Source organism: Gobius niger (assembly GCF_951799975.1).
Source record: "Gobius niger genome assembly, chromosome: 19".
Taxonomy (NCBI): Eukaryota; Metazoa; Chordata; class Actinopteri; order Gobiiformes; family Gobiidae; genus Gobius; species Gobius niger.
The window spans coordinates 2878434-2893162 of NC_136870.1; the positions used below are offsets into that span (position 1 = coordinate 2878434).

General features: G+C 44.2%; 1 protein-coding gene across 1 annotated transcript in view; it reads left to right on the forward strand.

Annotated features, from left to right (window-relative positions):
* The window catches only part of LOC306978223 (uncharacterized protein MYH16), a gene marked incomplete at its 5' end in the record, with an annotated part of 61142 nt that overhangs the window by 45226 nt on the left and 1187 nt on the right, over window positions 1–14729 (forward strand). The window contains 10 exons of the mRNA XM_079576749.1: window positions 1585–1717; window positions 4075–4291; window positions 6210–6346; window positions 6545–6648; window positions 6904–7096; window positions 8471–8674; window positions 9375–9500; window positions 9972–10142; window positions 11414–11614; window positions 14456–14602. Of these exons, the coding sequence (XP_079432875.1) occupies window positions 1585–1717; window positions 4075–4291; window positions 6210–6346; window positions 6545–6648; window positions 6904–7096; window positions 8471–8674; window positions 9375–9500; window positions 9972–10142; window positions 11414–11614; window positions 14456–14602 (1633 nt within the window). The remainder of the gene's footprint in view (window positions 1–1584; window positions 1718–4074; window positions 4292–6209; window positions 6347–6544; window positions 6649–6903; window positions 7097–8470; window positions 8675–9374; window positions 9501–9971; window positions 10143–11413; window positions 11615–14455; window positions 14603–14729) is intronic.

Below are 14729 nucleotides of genomic sequence, written 5' to 3' on the forward strand. Positions count from 1 at the left end.
CAGAAACCCCCGAACACAGAAGCAATATCAGAAGCCAGGACACAAAAAGCCCAGTCGCTGTCCATTTCACTCAAACACACAATGTTAGCACGCTTCATTACACAGGCATCGAACAAGTCAAACTCTGAAACCGAGGCGGGGACATAAATGCTGCTCTAGTCAAAAGAGAAGCATTTTGGATATATTCTCTTGATACACTTTGTCCAAAAGGGCTCAACGAAGACTTTGACCTGATTGACCGATTGCACATTTTTACTTCAGTGTTTGCGCAGTTATTTGTTCATGTACATCGTCTCCCCTTGATGTACTAATATTGGTCCTTATAAATGTTGTTCTAATATTTGTCCCACATACAATCTATGTAAACTCTCATTCATAGGTCATGTGATGACCCATGTGTTGTTGTAGGTCATGTGATCGCCTCATTATGAACAATAAATACCGGTGTGTGTGTGTGTGTGTGTGTGTGTAGCCAACATTTAACTGTCTGACGAAGGGCTAGTGACGCCCGAAACAATACCTTGTGGTGCGAAATAAATTCTTTTGGAGCGCAACAGCGGTGCAGAGTTTTCAATTCTTTCATCTCACTTACTATCAAACTCTTGCACACTACTACTAGTATCACAGCTTTAAATGCTTTAAACTTTAAAGCCTTGAAAGCTTTCCATTAAAAAGACTCAAACAGGAGTCTTTCAGTTCTTGTTTAAGGGATTTTAGCCCTTTCTGTCACTACTCTTTGGAGGTTTATCCACAGAGCTTTAATGTTGTTCAGGTCAGGAGACCTTAAAGGATCTGCATCATGCTATTTTAGCCAATCCAAAGTAAAGTATAGGCATTTATATGATATATTGTACCACTACCACTATGGAGCACAATTTTTTGTGATAAATGTAAGTATTTTCTGGAGGTATTTTTCAAACTCTGAAGACACAACGCTTTCGATTCAGTTAACTCCGCCCCCTCTCTCCGCTTTACTGTAGTAGAAATAAAAATACCACAGCAATGGGTAGTTGACATCTGCAACACAGCATCATAAATGGCTAACACACACGCTAACACACACGCTAACACACACACACTAACACACGTTTGATTGACTCACCGCTCTGTCCTGGCCGCTTCATCGGGTGTTTACATTATGGGACTCGCGTTGGTTATAAAAGTTAACTATTTTGACTGATAGTCGTTGAATCCCAGAGAGGAAAAACAACTTCTGACGAGTGTCCTCTTCTTTCTCCGTGACATTATCGTTAGGTAAGAAAAAAGAACAGGTGTGTCCAGAGTAGGTTAGAAAGACCTCCATCTTCACAGCTCGCAGTGCAAGCATGACATCTGTTCAGACACTCAGGGGGTGCGTTTGTTTTGTCCGCAGGGGCAGCGCTGACCTGGAAGTGCCTCAGGCACTTCCTTCTTTTTTCAGGATTGCTTAGAACTGCCGGAATTAAGCCAAAAAAACACTTTGGGGGTGTTTTTTGATAAGGAAATAGCATTACAACATTTCTAAAAAGCCCCAAAAAGTCGGTTTGTCTGCTGAGGTGAGTGAGCTTCCTGTATGCCAGATGCCTTTTCTCTGATGTTCTGTAGGAAGAAGCTGGCGTCCCGTCTGCAGGAGGCCGAGGAGGCAGTGGAAGCCACTCAGGCCAAGTGCTCCTCTCTGGAGAAGTCCAAGCAGAGACTTCAGGGGGAGATGGAGGAGCTCTGCATGGACCTGGACAAGGTGCTGCACACCACACATCCGGTCATAGTCATACAGAACATCACCCTTTTCTTTATGTCTGATTGGTGTGTTTTAGTCACTTATATCATAGACCTGTAAGACCTTTACTCTGATTGGGTAATATGCTTGTCAATCACCCATTTCAATTTGAAGAAATCACCTCTGATCACAGATACACATCTTTGTAAATAATAGGAAAAGCATGTATTCTGGCTGGCCAGGCTCGCAATGTACAGCGCAGCCCTCAAAACGTGGATTTACTGTTGTGGATCTGCAGTGACTCTGCTCTACAGCTTTATTATTGGATTGGTTTAAAGACGCTAGCCTAGAAAATCCAGACTCAGAGTCACCGCATCAACTTTATTTCTACAGCGTAACATACGTAAGCAAACAGGAAGCGGAGTAAACCAATCAATGAAGGGCAGTCAGTGGCGGTTTTAGCGGTTTTGCGTTAATGTTCGAACAGAATTATGAATCACAAAATTCACCTACTGCCAATGTGTTTTTTGTCATTTACCGCTGATTAGAAAAAAAAAACCTTGGCTCTCCTGATAGATTAGAACAATGGGAGCTGAAAAAGCGTATGACCCATGTGACAACGCTGGGGTATGTATCATATTTTTAACAACGCTGGTTTTTTGTATATTACAAATACAAACCTAAGCTTAAGTCAATGATTGACAGGCTCTGGAGCTCTGTAGGCTGGTAGCCAGGGCAGAGCTTCCCGCCTTTTTTCCCCTTTTAAGGAACAGGCGTCATAGGAGAAGTCTAAGCTGCCATGTTAATTTCACAGATCACTCGGGATCATTACTATGAATGAGGCTGATCTCTTCTATCTTATATCTATGACTGAGAGACATTGTTTTTCTCCCTCTTATGCCCTCTTATATCCATATCAAACATGGCCACTGGTTGTTCTAGAGCTTTTGAGACCTAAAACTATGGGCATTATTTACAGAGCGTTTGCTCATGTGCGAGTAGCACGTGCAAAAGTGGATCAACAGCAATCTTTAACTCACGCAGAATTGCCACATTTACATATCAGATTTGGGTGCCTAAAACTGTAATACAGCCAATTTACAAATATCCCAATAAAAGTTTGTCCCAGCGATGGATCACGGTGCATCAGTGTTTAAAAAGGTGCAGATCCTTGTCATTATATCCAATCCAATCCACTTTATTCATATAGCACATTTTATAAACAAGTGTTTCCAAAGTGCTGCACATAAAATCGGCAATATAGGAATAAAAAATAAATAAATATAATAAAATCAAGTGAAACCAAACTATACATTCAGCTAAAACGATAAAATAGTTTAAAACATAAATAAGATGCAATAATAAAATAAATTTAATACAATTTGTTAAAACAATAAAAGAAAATTAAAACAATAAAAGAAAAGAAAAAGACACAGAGGACCACACAACTCACGCGGTGTTAAAAGCCCGAGAATAAAAGTGTGTTTTAAGATGAGATTTAAAACACTCCAGGGTGGGGGCCGTTCGGACGTGAAGGGGCAGAGCGTTCCACAGCTTGGGGCCGACAACGGAGAACGCTCTGTCCCCTCTGGTTTTACGGTTCGTCTTGGGAACCACAAGCTGGAGCTGGCCCTCAGACCTCAGAGCGCGCACTGGGGAGTACATTTGGATGAGGTCTGTGAGGTACTGAGGGGCCAGTCCATTCAAAGCTTTAAAAACAAACAATAAAACCTTAAAATCAATTCTAAAATTAACAGGAAGCCAGTGCAAAGAAGCAAGAATTGGTGAAATATGTTCATATTTTTTGGTTCCTGTTAAAAGCCGTGCCGCGGAGTTCTGGACTAACTGCAAGCGGTAAAGAGCATTTTGGCTTATTCCTGTATAGAGCGCATTGCAGTAGTCCAGGCGAGTGGAGATAAAAGCGTGCACGACTTGTTCAAAGTTGTTCAAACTTAAAAAAGGTTTCACTTTGGCTAAAAGACGAAGGTGATTAAAAACTCGATTTAACAATGGCGCCGATCTGTTTATTGAGTTTAAAATCACAGTCAACAATGACGCCAAGGCTGGTGGCAGAGGGCAGACATATTGTTGTAGGGGACCCGTGTCATTTTGGGGGTCCCAGGGGCCAAACACTACAATTTCAGTTTTTCCCTCATTCAGATTTTAAAAGTTGTGAGCCAACCAAGCCTTGACATCACTTAAGCACTGAAGTAGGGGTGTCAGGGGGCTGTTGGCTCATGATTATATAGCATCATGAGCCAACGAAAACTGAAGATGCAAATATTTGAAAGTTAGGTTTTGGACTTTTACCATGTTCAAAACGGGCTCCCGAACCGCTACGAATCAGTATACAGTGCTCTCGTCCTTGCCCCCTGTAGGTCAGCAGCTGTGGGCAGGCTCTGGATAAGAAGCAGCGCCTCCTGGAGAAGCAGCTGTGCGACTACCGGCACAAGTGTGACGAGCTGCTGTCCGAGGTGGAGAGCGGTCAGAAGGAAAGCAGACAACACTCCAGTGAGCTCTTCAAACTCAGGAGCACTCATGAGGAGAGCCTGGAGCAGCTCGAGGCGCTCCGGAAGGAGAACAAGGCTTACCAGGGTGAGGCAACTACACCACTGAAGACTGGGGCGAGGGACTGTTCAGAGGTAGATCCCAAGTTCCCAAGTTGGTTTGAGCCTGGTGGTCCTGAGGCGGCTCCAGGGTCTTGGTTGTCCCAGCTCAAAGGTTTTTGATACCAATACCTGAATGATACTTTTTTCCGATACCTAAAATATTTGTTGCATAGAACCAGAAAACAGATAAATAATGTTAATTTCTTCCTTGCATTGAATGAATAAACTCTTTATCCAATACCAGACTGGTGTCGTTTAACAGCACCCAGCTCTAATAATGACTAATGCTGCATATTTACCAAAATCATAAAAACATTTCAACAAAAAAGTTGTCATATTGTAAACCAAACGTAAAGTAAAGTACTAGCCCCATTATACGACAGGAGGATTTGAACAGCAGGGATGCTGCTCTCCCAAATCTTTATAACTAATACTTAAAAACTTAAAATAAAGCCATTCATTTCTTATGTCCTCTATTTCATCAGGCAGAACCTTTACAATCAATTCTTATTTGCAGTCTAAACCTGTCTCTATCCGTTATTAAAATATTTGTCGTCATTTATCCCACATCATATTTATATCAGTAATCTACAGTGGCTCGCCTTAAGTCCTCCAAAAACACTGGAAACAGTATAGTGGTCTGCACACTTCCACATAATCAGATGAAAGCTGCAAAAGTATTGTTTACCCTCAGAGGACCGTTTTAAAAAGTTTATTTCAGCACCCTAATGCCCAAAACGTGGCCTCTACTTTTGAGTGGGATTTTTTTCTGGATCTCTGCTCTGGAAGGCTCATTTAAAAACCTGAAATAGCCAAAACAAGCTTCTTCAAAAATGATGAACATCCATTTAACACAGACAAAATGCCACTAAAATTTAAATGTACACAATGTGCTCTTAAGGTTAAATAAATGTTATTATACCATGGTCTGGGTGAATACTCGATTCTGATTGGCTGGTGGGGGCTAACAAGCGTGCATTATTTTCGTATAACCGCACACGTAGTCCGGTAGTTAAATCACTGGGATATCACTCCGCTGTGGGCATCGCCATAGCAACGTATGACACAGCTGAATCAGATAAACACGTAATTAGTGACTGACAGGAACGTATGAGATGGATTTTGTTTAATTTCAACGTTTGTGGCCAAAACAAAATGTTTGATAAATGGGAAGTAGAGGAGAGTGAGCAGCTTGGTTAGCCTACTGTTAATAAAATATGAGCTTTCCATTTCTATTGAAAACGGTTAAGGCACTATTCATGATTTTCAGGCGTACATAAAATGATCTCTGCATTTAAACATATTTGGCTGGATTAGTAAAGTCAATCATAAAAGTTTCAGTTCGTGGGGCTCAGGTGTAAGCGGACTCCACCGCAGCTGTTTCCATAAACAGTTGAGCTGGTTGAGCTAGCTAGCTAGCTTCAGGTTAAACAACGTAAAAGTGAAATAACTCCTGCCCACGAGTGCCGCACATCGGTGTTTACTTCCACGGAAAAGTGCCGGGTTAGTCCTGTTTTGTTGTGATTCTGGCGATGCAGCTGCATGTTGTTTCGTTGCGTCTGACTGAGATCCTCGTAATAGCTGCGGAGAATGACTCGCTCTGAGACGAGCCTTCAGTGACCGGCTAATAACCAACATAAAATAGTCCCGGTGGTCTGGCATATTTAGTGACTTTAGTAAATGAAACAAATATTTATTATAAATGTTACGTTTGTGGGACCATGGTATAAGCGGATTAAACAACTCGGAGCCGTGCATCAGACGGTTATAATGCACTTCGCGGAGTAACACCACTCCGCTGCGCGTCATGGTGTTCTTGACTCCGCGTCGTGCATTATAACCGTCTAATGCACGGCTCCTCGTTGTTTAATCCTTACTTATTGCCATTGGTTGTATTTTGCCAGAGGAGATCTCCGAGCTGACTGACCAGCTCTCTGATGGTGGGAAGAGCGTCCACGAACTGCAGAAGGTCAAAAAAAAGATGGAGATGGAGAAGGAGGAGCTCCAAGCCTCTCTGGAGGAGTCCGAGGCTGCACTGGAGGTATGTGAGAAACAAAATATGGAGCCAGCTCTTTCCAAAGTTTCGCTTCTTTTGGCTCTCAAATAGCTCACTGTCATCAAAGGCAAATTTGATTGTATTTTTCGTCTCAATGCTTTGACTGTGCTGTGACCAGTGCCTTTGGACATGGACATCGTCAGAGTTTTCTTGTTCAAATATTTTGCATGTGTATGTGTCCAGGCAGAGGAGAGCAAAGTGCTGAGGCTGCAGTTGGAGTTGTCTCAGGCCAAAGCTGATCTGGAGAGGAGGGTTCAGGAGAAAGACGAGGAGACGGAGGCAGTGAGGTAACACAGGACCATCTGAGGTCTGGTCAATAAAACACTATTGAATATTGGGACCATAAGATCTGATCAGCCCAGAGCACGGGACTCTCTAACATTGATTTTACTGATAATAATTCTAGGGCTAATTATGTGACAAACTCTGTAGGAATTGCCTTTGATTTATTTACATATCTGACAAACCTTTTTCTGACAAGCCCCAAAAATGTAAACCAATAGCTTCACTCAATTATAAAGTTAGTCTCTTTCTCATGACAGAAAGAGCCAGCAGAGGGCGCTGGAGTCCCTGCAGGCCAGCCTGGATGCCGAGGTGAAGGGGCGAGCGGAGGGCTTGAGGCTGAAGAAGAAGCTGGAGACAGATCTGGCTGAGCTGGAGCTGCAGAGCGAGGAGATGACCAAGAACAACACAGAGCTCGGCAAGACCAACAAGAGGCTGCAGCAGCTGGTCAAGGTACGACAGTCCAGAACACACTCAGACTCAGACCAACAAAAGCCTGCAGCAGTTGGTCAAGGTACGACAGTCCAGAACACACTCAGACCAACAAGAGGCTGCAGCAGCTGGTCAAGGTACAACAGTCCAGAACACACTCAGACTCAGACCAACAAAAGCCTGCAGCAGCTGGTCAAGGTATGACAGTCCAGAACACACTCAGACTCAGACCAGCAAAAGCCTGCAGCAGCTGGTCAAGGTATGACAGTCCAGAACACACTCAGACTCAGACCAACAAAAGCCTGCAGCAGTTGGTCAAGGTAACAGTCCAGAACACACTCAGACTCAGACCAACAAGAGGCTGCAGCAGCTGGTCAAGGTACGACAGTCCAGAACACACTCGGACTCAGACCAACAAAAACCTGCAGCAGCTGGTCAAGGTACAACAGTCCAGAACACACTCGGACTCAGACCAACAAAAACCTGCAGCAGCTGGTCAAGGTACAACAGTCCAGAACACACTCAGACCAACAAGAAGCTGCAGCAGCTGGTCAAGGTACAACAGTCCAGAACACACTCAGACTCAGACCAACAAAAGCCTGCAGCAGCTGGTCAAGGTATGACAGTCCAGAACACACTCAGACTCAGACCAGCAAAGGCCTGCAGCAGCTGGTCAAGGTATGACAGTCCAGAACACACTCAGACTCAGACCAACAAAAGCCTGCAGCAGTTGGTCAAGGTAACAGTCCAGAACACACTCAGACTCAGACCAACAAGAGGCTGCAGCAGCTGGTCAAGGTACGACAGTCCAGAACACACTCGGACTCAGACCAACAAAAACCTGCAGCAGCTGGTCAAGGTACAACAGTCCAGAACACACTCAGACCAACAAGAGGCTGCAGCAGCTGGTCAAGGTACAACAGTCCAGAACACACTAAGACTCAGACCAGCAAAAGCCTGCAGCAGCTGGTCAAGGTACAACAGTCCAGAACACACTCAGACCAACAAGAGGCTGCAGCAGCTGGTCAAGGTACAACAGTCCAGAACACACTCAGACCAACAAAATCCTGCAGCAGCTGGTCAAGGTAACAGTCCAGAACACACTCAGACTCAGACCAACAAAAGCCTGCAGCAGCTGGTCAAGGTAACAGTCCAGAACACACTCAGACTCAGACCAACAAGAGGCTGCAGCAGCTGGTCAAGGTATGAAAGTGAAGTGTACAAGTGTACTTGTACAAGGACACAACTACTTCTGTCAGAGGCAGAAAAGGCAGTTACTTTTGCTGCTGTGATGGAGATGAGTGAGCAGACAGAGTGTAGATCAACAGTTGCGTAGATGATACCACATGTTGAAAGGCCAAAGTGACTTTGCCAATGCTACATCCTTATTTCCAGGACCTCCAGGCCCAGCTGGAGGAGGAGGTGCGAGCCCAGGAGCTGCAGCAGGAGGAGCAAGCAGGGCTGGAGAGACGGGTTACGGTGCTGCTGAGTGAAGCAGAGGAAACACGCTCTGCTCTTGACACTTCGGAGAGAGCACGCAAAACTGTGGAAGCTCAAATACAGGAGGTCAACGACAAGTGCAGCCATCTCCACATGCAGGTCAGTCAGTCGTCTCCACATGCAGGTCAGCCAGTCATCTCCACATGCAGGTCAGTCAGTCGTCTCCACATGCAGGTCAGTCAGTCGTCTCCACATGCAGGTCAGTCAGTCATCTTAAAATATTAGTCAAATAATGGATAACCAACTGGATTAAGTTGATTTAAAGCTCATGTTTTATCACAAAACATGAAGCTTCTTCAAAGAAAGAGTCTGTGACGAGGGCTGTGGGAGGTCAGAGGTCAGGGGGCTGTGGGCAGTTGCACCAGTTGCCTCACAGGGCTGCACCAATCATTGAAACAATGAAACAACAACCAATGTTACCCAGAGATAATGTTATATTTATTCAAACCTTAAATGAATGTCTTGATTTACTGTTTTCAACAATGCACGCTGGTGTTGTGGTCCTTGGCTCTTTTCCTTGTATCCTGTTCCCTCTGTTCCCTCCTCCAAAACCTTGCAGAGATTGCCAGATTGTCCTTTCCACTCAAAGCCCCAACAGCGCCCACTTAATATCCTGGAGTTTACAAATCCTTCTGTGGCGCAGATAGCTGGAGTTGTTTGTTAATGCAGTCATTTTTCCACATGATTATGAACAACATCATAGATGGACTTCTATGGTTTTATTAAAGGGGGGGTACTGACATCTGGTGAAAAGGCCCTTTCAGATCAGTGGGGTTCAGCCAACACTTATATATTTCAGCTCCAGAGTGCGCAGAGCGGCCGGAGGAAGCTGGAGGGGGATGTCCAGACTCTGCAGCAGGAGCACGAGGAGGTCCAGGGACAGCTCCGGGTGGCAGCAGAGAAGGTCAAGAAGGCCCAGGCTGAGGTGTGGACCAAGCCCTAACCTTAATAACAGTCGCATGCACAGCAAAGGTCTGATCACTATCTCAGATGGTGGTGTGTAAGCCTGCACAACCTCACACTCACTTCATCTGATGACCCAGGAACAAACTGCACAAAAGGCACATAGACAAATAGATTAGTGCTGTCAAAAGATTTATTTTGAAATCAGATTAGTCACACTTCTGAAATGGAATTAATCATGATTAAACACAGTTCATTTTAATATTATTTTTTCTGAGGATCCCTGGACTAAGCATGGCAGACCGTATTTTCTTGATAACAATAGAAACATGTGAACAGATTGTGTTTATCCTCTTGATACACGTTTAGGGTATTTCCCTTGTATTCCCACATTACTGGGCTGTATGGTCAGACGTGAGCAGATTGGGTGAAATGCAGAGGACATACTGTATATACCCTCATGTGTCAGTGTGGTAATGTGGATGCTCCTCAGCTGTGCAGAGTGACAGAGGAGCTGCGTGTGGAGCAGGAGCACTCCCTTCATCTGGAGCGAGTCAAGAAGAGTCTGGAGGCTCAGCTCCGCGACATGAGCGCTCGGCTGGACGAGGCTGAGCAGAGTGCCCTCAAGGGGGGGAAGAAGGTCCAGCACAAACAGGAGGCTAAGGTAAGCTCTCGCAGCACATGGAGCGCCAACAGAATAAACTGCAAACAACATCTACAACAGCATCCGAGTTTTGATCCTGTTGGTCATCAAAAAAATAAAAAATTGAGAAAGAACTTTTAAAATCAGGAAATAGTGAAAAAATTGAGTCTGCTCAGTTCAACCCACAGCGGCTCAGGACTAACTCAACACCTGAACGCAATTTCAAAGTACAAGTGTGCAATGACAAATAAAGCACTTACTTACTTAAAGCTGTACTAACTAACTCATGCCCCTTGAGGCCACAAGCACCACTGCAGGTGTCGTAGCATGATGCTTTTGTTTACTCATTAATTATCAGTGAGAGTAAATACTAGGCTGACAGAAAAGACAAAGGGACAGAGGGATTTTGTTCATCCAATCTCCACAATGGAGATCATTTTTTTCACTCAAACTTGGCTGTAAATACTGTTTAAGTGGCGCGAGCCCACAGTTGGCTTTGCCCGCTAGCCTGTTAGCTTCTTCATGCTTCCATTAGTGTGTATTGGGGCCTCCGGGTCGGAGCAGGGAAAGTTGCAAGTGTGGTTTTCTGACAGCAGGGGGAGATGAAAGACCCTCCAATCATCCCATCAACACGTGTATTATCCCCAGAGGGACTATGAAAAGGATTTAAGGTAAACAAGTTACTTAGTACTTCTTAAAAGTAGGAAAAATTCTGTCCTTTTATGTTAAAGGGAGTTTTTTTTTTTTTTTACCTCAAATGAATGATACAAATGTAAGAGAAATTCAATGGAAGGAAATTCAATGGAAGGAAAATGATAAGATTAACATTATTAACCTGTTTTGTGGATCTATATGGCAAATATTTTAGTATAGGTATCAGAAATCGTATTGCTCAGGTATCTTATCTTAAAACCAAGTTATCGTTAAAGGACCAGTATCGGAAAAAAATTAACGGTACTCGACCCTGCTTATGAAATGCCTTATTTCCACATGAAAATATGAAACAAAATACATTTTAAAATTATATTTACTGTATTTCCCCGCTGTTCTTTTAGCTGATGCCAAGTTAGAAGTCATTAACAAAAATAGTTTATCATAAAAAGATATCGTTAAAAGTGGCTTCTGATCCAAGTGTTAAATCATATTCAGTTTTTTCTGCCTATTGTCGGTCGGGTTCACGTCTGACAGTCAACAGCTAATAAGGCAGACTTTGTTGCTAAGGGGCTACGTTATAAATACCCGGATCAATGCAGAAAATACCAGTGTCTGTGCATGTGTTCTCGTGTATGTAGATAAAGGAGTTGGAGCTGGAGCTGGAGACAGAGCAGGCGCGTCACTCGGACACAGTGAAGAGCCTGAGGAAGAACGAGAGACGCCTTAAAGAGCTGCTGTTCCAGAGCGAGGAGGACCAGAAGAACCAGGCGCGGCTGCAGGAGCTGGTGGAGCGGCTGCAGGCCAAGATTAAAGCCTACAAGAGACAACTGGAGGAGGCGGTATGACCTCGACACAGCTTTACATAGGCCTTTTACAAACATGCATGTCCACCAGATGGCTCATTCCAAAAGAGCTGCTTATTTGCACACAGTCCGGCCGCCTTTCCACATCCGCAGGAGATGCAGCCCTGACCCTAGTGCTGAGGGTGGCCGTTTCCCCCCGAAAAGCCATGACACACCTTCGAACCTTCGTAAAACACTGTATGTGTGTTTTATATCGGGGTTGTTTGGTGACAATATCACATCTATCGCCATGACTGTGAAGAACTTGGTTAATTTCATCAGTCAGCCTTGATGGAGTCTGGAGTAGGGCTGGGTTCCGTTCGTTTTATATACCACAAGGATGTAGGTTTGGTGTTACTATTGGTGGGGACACTTTTGGCGTACATACTGTAGCTCCGCCACTCGGAAAATAATTCGCCAAGAGCCTGCGGCCCTCCGTGCGCCACCACAAGATCTGGACCCTAGTGTCTTTTTCAGTCATGGTTTAGTCATGGGTTTACAACCGGTTTAGTCTAAGTCCTGGTTTAGTCCTGGCTCAGTCCTGTCACAGGCCACAGCTCTGCCATCACTAATAATTCCAAACATTTTAGTAAGTTATAGCTTTGCTTCGCTTAAAGAAAACAACTGCACTTGAGCTGAAGCAGCGGATTATCATGTTGCTTTTTTTAGACCAACTACAGGTCACATATTGACGTCTAGAGAAAAAGTACAGAACATAGGCAGTCGGTCGGTACCAAGTAGGTACAGTTTAACGGTACCCAGCCCTAGCCTGACTAAAATCACAAGTTATATTTAGTCTGGGGACCACCAATTAATTTTCTCTTAGGAGATGTGTGGTCTACGATTATCCATAGTCGTTTAGTATTGTAGTATTGTATCAGATGACGTACCTGCTGTAAACTTTCGAGCTAAACTATTTAGAACACGGTCTGAAGCTTGATTGAAAGATGGAGTCGCGCCTGCTGCTGTCTTGTTGGATCTTATACTAAAACTTATATTTATTTTTTTATCCCTAAACAAACGACAAGCTTCCATATGTCAAATAGCTCTTCATCGTCTTGCCGTCCCTCCTCTTTCTGTGATTGGTTGGCAGTTCCAAATGATTCGAACGCACACAGCAGTCTGGTGTTAGCCAGGCTAACCTAAGCTTGTCTGGAGACCAAAATTGCAAGAATTCACGCATGCACCGATATGCAAGTAACAGGGATCAGAAAATAGTCCTCCGCGAGCTCTAGATGAAGAAATGTCATCGTACAAAGCAGACACTGGCCAGGGACATAGGCCACGTCAGCACATGTAAACAATGTATATTATGGCTTCACCCTAAACGCTACAGGAGGTCGGCCATCTTGGCCTGAACCTCAAACCTTCAAAATCGTACCTCTTGAACTTCTGACCCCTGATCACCGGGAATGCCTCAAATTTTGGTCAGAATATCCAAGACCCATGTGGGCTTAAAATCACCACTTAGATTTTTGAAAGAGTATTGGGCGCGATCATGACAAGCCCGACACTCAGAGGCCATTTTCCTCAAAATTCCAAGCGTCATATCTTTCACAGACTTTGTTGGATTGGAACAGACCCTATTCACCTTATTCCGCCCTGCCCACTTTGGCCACTTTTTGCGTTGTCTCGGCACTTCCGTTGTCCAGACACTTCCGGTCGAGCGTGAAGCCCGTTCATTTTAACGGAGCACGAGGGAAATATTCTCCTCTCAAATCTGATGTTTAGTCGATTTATTTGTGTGAAATGGCCAATGTTCATTTGCACCAACATGTTGACACTGCAGCGTTTCTCTGCGCGGCCGAAAAGCGGCTTTGTTTTCATGTATTGACTGATTTTATGTGGACTTCTCCAGCCCCATGTTAACACATAGGAGAAAAGGGGCGGGCACAATTCATGGCGGCGCCCACGCGAGGCTCCGGAATAAGGTGAATAGAGCTCCACAGTCCCGCCTCCTCTCCGGTCCGGAAGTAAAATTCCCCTTGCTATGAGACCGTATTGATTTCGAATAAAGTCTTTAACTCCGTAACTACGTCAGCTTGGGCTGAATCCAGCTAGGTTGTTTTATCCATAACTAACACTGATGGGAACATTTTTTTGATCCATCTGACTTTTTTCTTACCAACGATCCAAATAAACGAACCACCGATAATTTTTATTCCAATTAGCCTGATTCAGATTGTTTAATAGTGAAATAATATAGAACTTTTGTCTGCAAAGTAAAAGAAACTCACCGTGTTTGCTGAAAACCTCATTGCCTTGACCAGCGGGCGCGATGTCGCAATGGTTCTTGGGATACGGAGTTTCTATAGTCAGGAAGTGAATTATGTCACAGCCTTGTACCTTTGCCTTTTCTTCAACATCATGTCTTCTATTTGGATTGAAATGAAACATTTTATGGTCAGGAATTGCTACATAGCTGATGAGCTTTTGCGGTGACGTTAAACTCTTAATATTTGAATTATTGAAAAATCGGCGGTTGTGTAGACAGGGATTTTTTGCTTCCGGACCGGAGCAACAGGACCACAAGGGGTCTTCTCTATGATGGGGAACAACATGTCAAAGACACGTCACTCTGAAAAATGTGGGAGAAAAAAAAACATTTCCATTATTCTTTTTTTTACGCCCGAGCTAGGGACACGCAGATGCCTATGTACTGTAATGTCAAATAAGTGAGTTTGTAAAATAAAGCCATTATGAAAACAACTGCTTAACTACACTGTCACACACTACTGCTCTGAATCTGTCGAGATGAATATTAAAGGTATGTATATAAAACCGTGTTAGACTTTGTGGTCTGTAGGCTCATCAGTTGTGTGCTTCTATGCTGTGCAGGAGGAGCATGCCAACATGAACCTGACCAAGTACCGGAAGATGGTGCATGAGCTGGACGACGCAGAGGAGAGAGCGGACATGGCAGAGTGCACTCTCACCAAAATCAGAACCAGGCACCGCGGCAGCTTCGGAAAAGGATACTCCTCTGTAAGCCAAGTGCACATCTCATCTGCGCATGCGTGGGTCAATCAGGTTCCTAAATTTTCGAAATGTGTGAGCGAGTTCAGGTAGCGGACCTTGAACACTGAAGTATATTGGGCCATAACAGTGAACG